The sequence below is a fragment of the Athene cunicularia genome (assembly GCF_003259725.1).
Source record: "Athene cunicularia isolate RWA chromosome 1 unlocalized genomic scaffold, athCun1 chr1_part1, whole genome shotgun sequence".
Lineage (NCBI taxonomy): Eukaryota > Metazoa > Chordata > Aves > Strigiformes > Strigidae > Athene > Athene cunicularia.
The window spans coordinates 323646-333584 of NW_020799091.1; the positions used below are offsets into that span (position 1 = coordinate 323646).

The 9939-nt window shown below is 53.3% G+C and overlaps 1 protein-coding gene across 1 annotated transcript in view; it reads right to left on the reverse strand.

The window, feature by feature from the left end:
* The window catches only part of CHRDL2 (chordin like 2), a 29174-nt gene that overhangs the window by 18382 nt on the left and 853 nt on the right, over positions 1-9939 (reverse strand). Inside the window, exons 2-6 of the mRNA XM_026849454.1 lie at positions 7635-7732; positions 5653-5721; positions 2416-2528; positions 1892-1985; positions 959-1101 (exon numbers count right to left, since the gene is read on the reverse strand). Of these exons, the coding sequence (XP_026705255.1) occupies positions 959-1101; positions 1892-1985; positions 2416-2528; positions 5653-5721; positions 7635-7732 (517 nt within the window). The remainder of the gene's footprint in view (positions 1-958; positions 1102-1891; positions 1986-2415; positions 2529-5652; positions 5722-7634; positions 7733-9939) is intronic.

Genomic DNA, 9939 nt, shown 5'->3' on the forward strand with positions numbered 1-9939 from the left:
GAAAAGCCCTTGCAGCCCCTCCAGCCCAACCATGACCCTCCCCCTGACCGTTCCCAACTCCCCCAGATCCCTCAGCGCTGGCTCAGCCCGACTCTTCAACCCCTCCAGGGATCCCGGGGACTCCCCCCTGCCCTGGGCAGCCCATTCCAACGCCCAACAGCCCCTTCTGCACAGAAATCCTTCCTCAGAGCCAGCCTGACCCTGCCCTGGGCAGCTTGAGGCCATTCCCTCGGGGCCTGGCGCTGGGGCCTTGGCTCCAGAGACTCATCCCCCCTCTCTGCCCCCTCCTGGCAGAGAGTTGCAGAGGACAATGACGTCTCCCCTCAGCCTCCTCTTCCCCTGGCTACCAATCCCATCTGCTTTGCAGCAAGCACATACAGGGAAAGGCTCCTGGTTGTCCTCTTGCTGTACAATGCCTCAGTGGGGCAGGTGGGATAGCTGGACGCTGCAGGGACAGCCCCAGAGACACTGGTCCTCACAGCAGGCCAATGCACCCGTTGGTGTGCTCAGTGGGGACAGGGATGTCCCCCGCTCACCCCAAGGAGCCCCAGCAGGGTCCACCCAGAACTGGCCCATGGGATCTCCAGAGAATAACCCACCCTCAGAGCAGCTTGTCTGTGCTCTTCCCACTGGGGAGGAGATGCAGGCGACTGCTTCGTGCTCCAACCCCAGGGCTCAGCGGACATTTGCAGCACACCCTGCTCTGGGTTGAGGCCAGACAATGCACCCAGGAAGAGGGGGAAGCACCCAGCTCTGCTGTGGTCCCTAGTCACTGGGCAGGGAGGAGCCAGCACCCCTTTTCAGAGGAAGAACAATCTCCTGCACTGATAACCTGTCAATAAACCATCCCACCATGAACTGGTACCACCCAATCGTCCTCATATGATTTTTGACCTGTTGGGGTGCAGGAGCAGACCCCGAGCCCTCCCCACCTCCCATGGGCTCGCAGATGGCTTACAGAGCAGCTGCACTGCACACACTGGTTTGGTTGGCGGCTGGGAAAGAGCTCACTGGTGGTGAACATCTCGCCTTGCTGGTAGGTTGTCCCGTTGTACTGACAGGACTTGACGGGTGCCCGGAGGCCAGAAGGGGAATGTGGCTCTGGAAAAGAAGATGAGAAAGCAACAGGATGAGAGACGGCCCTTGCCTGGCCCCAAGGTAGCACCGATGCTCAGCAGATCCCCCACCAGCCCAACCCAAAAGGACAAGGAGCCCTTTACACACCACAGTTATCGTGAAGAAGTGGCTGGGGCATTGCACAGCCCGTGGGGATTTAAAGGCCCAAAAGCTTTTGGAGAATGGGGCTGTCCTGACCATGCCAAGCACAGCAGAGGTAAAACCTAGAAGTCTGACCTCCCACAGTCTTGTTCCCCTGCCATGCCAGAGTGGTGGCAAAGCTAGTCAAGATCCCCTGGTGATTTGAAAAATTAGGGGGGAAAGAAATAGTAAAAAAGCCTATCTTTAATTTTTAGCCCTTTTGATCTCACTCCAGCTGATGCTGGAGGTTGTCACATCCAGGGGAGGGGAAAATTGCAGAATTTTTTTTTCCTGTACCCAACACATTTTGCTAGCAAATGATCTGAATAAAGTGTAGCTTCTGGTTTGTCACTGAACTACGAACTGACATTTTGATCCTACAAGACTTTCGGGATAGGGGGCAGTTGGAGAAAAAGGTCTGGTAGAGAGCTCTTTTCCATCAAAATGACATTTTTTGGGGGAAAAAGCAACGCAAGCAGCCCAAGCTGCCATTGGTGCCATGACCTCTTGAGCAGAGCCAGACCCAGCACTGTTGTGCTGCCCCAGGCGTGAGCATCCAAGCCACTGCAGTTGAGGTACATCCCGCAGGACCACAGCCACCTTGTCACCCCCTCCCTGTGGGTTGTCCACCTACCGAGACACCGTGGGCAGCACTGCTGGGGGTCCGTCACGGGGCTGGCACACTGCAGAGCCGGGCACTGGATCCGGTAGCACCTGATGTTGGCGTTCTGGGGAGAGACAAGACGGTTCGTTCAGCCACGTGTTCAAGAGGAGGGAGATGGTGGAGGATGGCCACGTTGTCACGACAGATTGTGCTGGTGTGGCTCACCCAGCCAAGGATGTCTTCATCCCCGGCCCAAACCCAGCCAGCTCATGGTCTCATCTCTCATCATCAAAGATCACTCGTGGCCCTACAGCAGCCCTGAGCCACCTCCACCCACAGCCCACCAACGGTATTGAGACAGCACCCTCGCAAAGTCAACCCAACACCCCCAGGGGGACAGAGGGCTTTTTCAGAAGGAAAGAGATTAATCCAACGTCCCTATAGGACTGGAAAGGATTTTTCTGGTCAAATTAGACACTCGAACTGATCTGTTTAAAAGCTGTCAAGGCAGCAGCATCCCCACCCCCTCCCGCGGCACCTCATGGGGGACGTGCCTCGGAGCAGCTGCAGCGGATGCAGTACATCAGCCCCTGCGGCTCCAGGTAGGGGTGCCAGCTGTCACCCGGGCTGTACTTCTTGCCGTTGAAGTCGCAGAACATATCTGGCCCTGAAAAATCAACCAAGAGAAGTTACGTGAGAGAAAAGGATGGTCCTTGGGAGAACTCTCCTTCCTTCGTGATGAGAAGAGCAAGGACAGCTCTGTGCCTTCATGCTGTTTCCCATGAGTAGTTGATGGACACATGCCATTCACCGAACCCCAGATAGAATACATTTCCCAAAAGCCTTTTTGGGTTTTTTTGTCATGATTTGGGGTTTTTTTAGGCTGGGACCTACCCAACCCAAAAGGCAACTCCTTTGAGCAAGCTGTGTCCTCTTTGCAAGCAAGGAACAGAAGGGGTGTTTCTGAGGCAAAAATTAGAGTTGTCGCTCCAAAATAGGTCAGCAGAAGCGCTCTCTGGAAGATGGAAAGAAGATTCCAGGGTGATGCCAAGGGACTGGATTTTCCCCAGGGAGACCAGAAGGGCTGGGAATGGTGGGGGAGACAGGAGAGCCTGAATTTAGGAGACATTTTCACTGTTACCCACAAAAAGAAGAAAAATAAAAGACATTTTGAGTTAGAAACACTTTCTGAACGAAAACTTTTTTCTCCCTGAAGAGCTTCAGCTCATTCTCTCAAGAATCCCTGGACAAGCACTGTCAGCACATGGGCAGCCAAGCACAAGCCCTAAGGAGCAGGGTTGTGCTGGCTTGGCCCATCCCACCAGGCTCAGCCCCTTGGATTTACTGGGCTCAACGTGGCACCGGTCTGGCTTGAACCATGCTCTTCATTTATGGGGATAGCAAGTCCATCTTGTCCACTTTTTTGGCCTGAGAAGCATAAAATCGTGTATTTTTCTCTTCCGCCTTGATCCTATCATCCTGAGAAGGAGCAAGTTTCCAGCCATGCTCCTGAACTGGAGGTGTCTGTCCCACAAATGAACCAGCCCTGACTACACTGGCATGGGTTTAACCTTGCGGCAGCACACGGAGAGGGATGATATGGTGCCCAGCACGACTGGGATCTCCCCTCTCCCTGGATTTTAGAAGGTTCCTATCAAGTCACTCCATCTCCAAGCCCTTGATTACACACCAACCCTTTGTCAAGATGAGGCCAGCCTGCAGCAGAACCCATGGGTCAAACCATGGCCATATCCCCACCAAAACCCGCAGGGCTTTGGCCAGAAAGCCCAATTCAGCCATTCTTAATGTTCACATCGAAAAGCATCGCCTGGTCCTGCAGAACTGAGGTCTGGCCCCAGCTGGACCTGCAGGAACCTGGACTCTGTAACTCCCACCACAGCCCAGTGGCTGCTCCCCCTCTCCTGTGCTGTGTCCCCAAGCCCTGACCAGCTGGAGGGACGCACCAGGGCTTAAGGTCTTTCATAAATAAGCACACGCCTGCCTGTGTGTGTTATTAGTGGTTTAAGTGCTCATAGCCCCACTAAAAAAACTGAAGGTGATTTAAAAGGTTATGTCATTGAGGGGATTTGAGGTAGTTTGGGCGATTACGTTGCTCGAAGGCAGCGGAGACATTTATGCTCCCTGAAGCATTTATGAGTCTTTTAAAACCTTGCGGTGCCCTGGGGATGCAGGGAGAGGGGAGAGGGCTGTTTAACAAGTCACGGTGACCAGCTCCAGGCGCCCGCCACATGAAGTCAGGCAAGCTAGTGGGTGCTGACCCCATACGCTGCTGGAAGAACTCCTCGACGAACAGCAGAGGGTCCTCAAAACAAACTCAGTGGCATTCACCACTCAAATGAAACTAAAACCCATCCCACGCTCTGCTCTGTCACCTGGGGCAAAGCAGTGGTTTAGAGAGCCTAGCAGGTGTTGTCCAACCTTGCCAAACCTGGAGATGCCACCTGCTTAACGTGTTTCTCTCACCAACCGGCAAAACTCATGCAAATACGCTGTGGTGGGCTGCTGTCCTTCCTCCAGCTCCTGACCATCCTCAGGACGAACCCGAGCGATGCTCTGCCATGGCCAGACCCTGTGGCTATCAGGAAGGGCAGCCCTACGGGTCTGTGATGTTCCTTACGGGTACCTTCCAACTCAAGCCCTACAGGTCTGCCAGCAGCCCTGAGCTCCTCGTTGATAGCTTCGAGCACATGATTCTCCAAGTTGTACCTTCAAAGGAGGTGGCCACCAGCTGTCCAGACCACCTGGCCCAAGCACAGCGGTGCAGGGCCAGTGTTGCATCTGCAGAGGTGGAAATTTGCAATAATTCTGGGGTGGATTCCATCAGAAGGACAGGCAGAGGCACTCTCCTTCCTTTTCCCTATTCAGGTCTTTACAATGTCCCCACAGCTTGCTCCAAAGCTCTTGACAAGTCAGCAAACCCATATTCCTGGCCATGCACAACAGAAGCTTACAGCAAACCACGCAAGAATGGGGAGCATGTGGCTAGAAACTGCAGAAACCCAGAAGAGAGGGAAAAAAAAATAAATCCACAACACTAACAAAAAAAAAATCATCATTCTGCAAAAAGGGTGAGAAAATGACTTCATTTTTCCCTGCTTGCAGCATCTTCATGAATTACGCTGAGGGTGAAGAAATCAAGTTGCCTTCATGTGACGCGGGGCCGCTCAGCTTGCAGGCTCCCATGCCAGTTGGCTGCTTTGTTCAAACATTTAATCACAAGTGGAGCCCTGGTTTGGGTCCAGCCCTCGAAAGCAGCCTGATTCATGTCTGCAAAGGGCCCGCTGGTAAAATTAAAGCCGACTGGCAGCGCTGGGCAGGAGCAGACACTTGTCCGCATCTCAGTAGCACTATGCCGCGTATTTGGCAAGAGGTGCCGGCATGTTTGGTTAAAAGCAAGCTGGGGATGGATGGAAGGAGGAGGCTTAAAAGCTGGAGGCTCTGGATCATTTTTTCCCATGCCAGGCTAATAATTTAATTTTCAGAGGTCAAACTTTGGATATCTTCCCAATTCACTTGGAGTGAAAAGCCATTTGTGGCAGTAAATTTCTCCCATGCCGTTCAGTCTCCTTATTTATTGCGTCTTCACCAACAGTACGCTCACAAACGTCATGTTGTTTCACTTCTCGTTTTCCAGAGAGGGCTCCTGAGCTGCGGAGCATTTTCAAGGCTGAAAAAGAAATCCAGATGAAGCCATCACCTTGGTTTCCTTCCCGAGGACCATGCCATCCCTGGGCAGGAGAAGACAGCGGGCCAGCCTGGTCCACACCAACCTGGAGACACAACCAGAGCTTGCTGATTGTGAGTCAGAGGCTCCACGCTTGGAGGTGGCCCTAGGGGACCTGAAAGCAGGAGCAGAGGCGGAAAGTGTTCCCCATATGAAACACCTCCAAGAACAGGTCCCATCTAACTAGTTTCTTCTCAAATACAAGAAGCCCCCGATATAAGATCCTGCTCTTCAGAGCACCATTATGGGTTGTATGAACCAGAAAAGCCGACTGAAAGCCATGGGAAGGATTCCCCTGCCACTCAGCAGCAAGTCCTGTGGCCTCATGTCCAGAGGGAGGGTGGGAGATGCTGCCGAGAGCAGCCCCTGCACGTGGGAGCTGCTCTGCCTTGCCCACCCCAAAGGGCTCTGCTGGGGACATCATGGAGGAGGAAAGTTTCTCCCTGTCTCCCCAACCAACAACCATTTTCTGCCATGACTCCAGCATTTTCTTGGGTGAGGACCACCTGGTTACATCCAAATCACTGAATACTCCAGGCCAGGGTCTGGGATCAGTGACCTGGCCCTGCTTATGTCCATGCCCACCCCTGGAACAACCTTGATCCAGCTGTCCCCCGGCATTTGGCAAAGCCCAAGTTGGCACAAGCCAACACCATGTTGGAGAGTGCACCCGCAGCAGGAGTCTGGACACTCCTGGTCAATGTTGAGGCTAGGCTCAGGCCCTGTCTTACTTTGATTATCATTAATTGTCATTAATTATTAATGGCATCACGGATGGATGGGTGGATGGATGGATGGATGGATGGATGGATGGATGATGGATGGATGGATGGATGGATGGATGGATGGATGGATGGATGGATGGATGATGGATGGATAGATGGATGGATGGATGGATGTGTGGATGGATGGATATACAGGATGGAAAGTACAATAGGAAGTCAAGGAATGAGAAAGCTGTTACCAAGAAAAGAGTGATCTCTGGCCATGGCAGGGACAAGAAGAAGCAATTACTTTGGGTCAAAGCCTGGAAAATTTAGGATAGGTATTGCAGGAAGCTTTCCAGCTACCAGGAGATCAAAACCCCAGAAGAGGCTATTATGGAGGTTCTGAGACACTGTATGAACCTGCTGGAACAGCATCTTCACAAGATGGTCTAGAGACACCAATCCAAACTGAATGGCATGGAGAAATCTATCTTGTGCTGCATTCAGTGACTGCTGACATCTCTCCCACACCATGAGAATGGCCCCAACACCTCTTTAGGATGTATCTCAACAGCTTCATACGCCAGTCACCATCGAGATGCCATCTCACGTCTTCATGATCTGCTCTAGAGCCAGTGAGAAACCACAAAATGAGGGGAAATGAGCAAGATGCCACAGCCTCCTTGTTGAACCATCAAACTGGCCAACATTGGTCAGACCACCTCCAGACATCTCCTGGACTTGGATGCAAAGTCCCCTCAGGCCAACATGTCCATGAGACCTGTCCCTTAAAGCTCTCCCACCCACGGGCACAGCCCATTTGAGCCAATTCCTTGCACCCCTCCACATTTGCAGTGGACAAAGATGTCCCCATGGATTTCCCAACGTGGTGTGACTTGTCCCACTGCCTGGGGGCTTTGACCATGGCTGAACCAGGGGCCACAACAGGTCAGATGGTCTCCTGCACTGATCCCAAGCATGGCAGCAGGAACCAAGGTGAGCTATTAAACTTGCACACGTGATGGCTACAGAAACACCATGTTCTGCTGCCAAATCCTCCTTTCCTCAGGCCAAATATCCCTCTGGATACAGGGACTGATGCTCAACAAAGTTAAATCACACACACACGTGCAAGACCCTGCCCCTACATTCCCCACTCCCACATCAGGGTTTCCCAGATCTGAGGGATGGGTCATGGTTGGTCTTAAGCTGCTTTGACATCACTGCTCCACCAGCCCCGAGGAATGGCTCCCACTAAGACACCCACTGCCCAGCTGGGTCTCCACACGGGAGGGATCACCAGACATCATTCCTGACTGACATTGGAGCTCCTCTATGTTACAGGACACCGAGGAGTCCCCAGAGGCGAGTCCCTGCTGCAGGTAAAGCCTTGACCCATGGTTAAGGGGGCTAATGCACCTGCAAGACCCCAAAGCATGGAAAACGAAGGTAACGACGTCTTCCAATTTACTCATCCACCACAGAAAGCCCCCACCAGCCCCACGCCTCAGTTTCCCTAGCAGGGACTTTCACTCCACGTACCAAACTGGCTCCAGCAAGGATGATACCGAAACATCCCACAGATCCCACCCTGCTTCTCCCCAGTTTCATCCCGTGGAGTGAGGGGTTTCCTCCATCTCTGCATCCCCAAGCGGTCCCCCCGCAGCTCTTCCCTGAGCAGGGCACGTCTGAGCCGGGCTCCTGGCCCCGACGGCTTTTTCGGAGGTCACGCACCTGACAGCCAGCACCGCGCCAGGCATGCAGGGGTGTGTTTATGCAAACCAGTTTGTGAGTTTTAAGAGAGGTCATAAATAAAGTGTAAAAAGCACTGTCTGGTACAGAAAGTCCAGGCGCTCCTATGACAGCCCTGTATTTATGAAGGGCTTAAAATGCAACTTAGCTGTGAAGGGACTGGTTAAAACACACCGGGCCCTTGACATGTGGCATCCTAACGACTCTGCTCACGTCCAGATCGCTTCCTAGATGCTCGCCTCGCTCAGTCCTGGGCTGGGAATTTCTTCTTGGGATTTTGGGAGCTTGGAAAACTCTGTAACTCTGCAAATGCAGCCTCATGAAGCAGCCCCGAGCTCCCTGGAGTGGAGGAGCTAAGCAAAGTCCCACACCCGGAGCATCCCCATGGGCTCTGCAAGCGGCAGACAGGGCCCCATTTCCCTCCTCTGCTTCCCAAGGGGATGCTCAGTTGTCTAAAGCGGGGTGTGCAGCCCTCGCCTCTCCCTTACCGTGGCCACCAGTAGGATTTGCTTTTCATCTCAGTCCTTCCCACCTTGGACCACTCAGTCTGTCAATCAGGCTGGATCCAAACTCCTAGGACAGATGGATCCCACAAACTCCCTTTTCTCCAGGAACCACATTAAAAAGAAATTAAATGGCAACTTCCAAGCTCCTGGGGAAAACCACTGCCCTGCACTCTCCAGAGATGCTGGTTTTTAAATGCCTCCAGCCAAAATATCATTGCATTCAACTATTGCTGCTGAATTACTCATAGCGGCCAGGCTGCAGCACATTCGGCCCAGTAACCTGTGCCTCTGATATTTTTTCAGCTGAGAGTGTAAATCCCCTAAAATAGCCTGTTTCTGTGGGCAAATTCTTCTTTTCTGACTTGCCTTCAAGCCTGAGCGTTTCTGCTTCTCACCTATTTTTAGCCACGACACTGTAGGTCTCTTGGCTGATGAGCCCGCTTGTAACTAATTTATTCCTGTCTTCATTCTCCCTGAGCGCTCAGCCCCGAACAAAATGTGAGGCAGCGAGCTGCAGAGGTGGATGGTGGAGAAAAGTCCACGATTTGATGAGGATCTTGTCACTGAGACCACCCCTGCCCTCAACCACAGGGCACCGGGAGCCCCAGCCAAGCCCCCCACACCGTGGGATGTGCCCCACAACAGAGCCAAAGTGATGTGGAGCTGGGGGTGATCCCGGACCTCCCAGCTCCAATCCTGCCCCGGTTCCACAGTCTCCAGCTCTTTATCACCATTATAAATCGCACAAATGGACCCCAGCGCATCCTCCCAGAGCAGACAAACCCCTAGTACCCCCATTCACCAGGCTTTATGCCCAATTTAGGGGTTCTGCTACCATCAGCAGGTGCCTCTGAAGAGCAAACACCTCACCTAGCATGTGTTCCACCCTCTGAGGAGGTCTCCATCCTCCTCCTCACCTGGGTACCACGGTTAACGCAGCCCTGGCAGAGGCAGGGAGTCAGACCCACAACCCTCATGCAAGAAACGGCCGCTGTGGTCTGAGCTCGGCGGCTTTCGATGAGCCCAGGGAAGGGAAAGTAGCCAAACTCACCCGAATTTCGCTCCCCGGCACAGCCCCATCCATCCATCCATCCGCCTGCCTTTCTGCCCCACTGCCGGGACAAGAAACCCAGTGCTCACATTTTGGGTCGGCGCTCCAGGAGGACGATTATTTGGCGAATGCCTAATGCGCTGCTGGCAGCAGGCAAGTCATAAATCACCCTAACGCAGCCACCGACAGGCTCCGCCGGGATTTGGGGAGATTAAAGGGGAGAATAAAATGTAAGGACACGACGGGTCCTGCTCTGGTTTGCTCGGTGCTCAGGTGACTCTGCGATGCTTTAGGGGTGCCCAGCACCCACTGGGGGG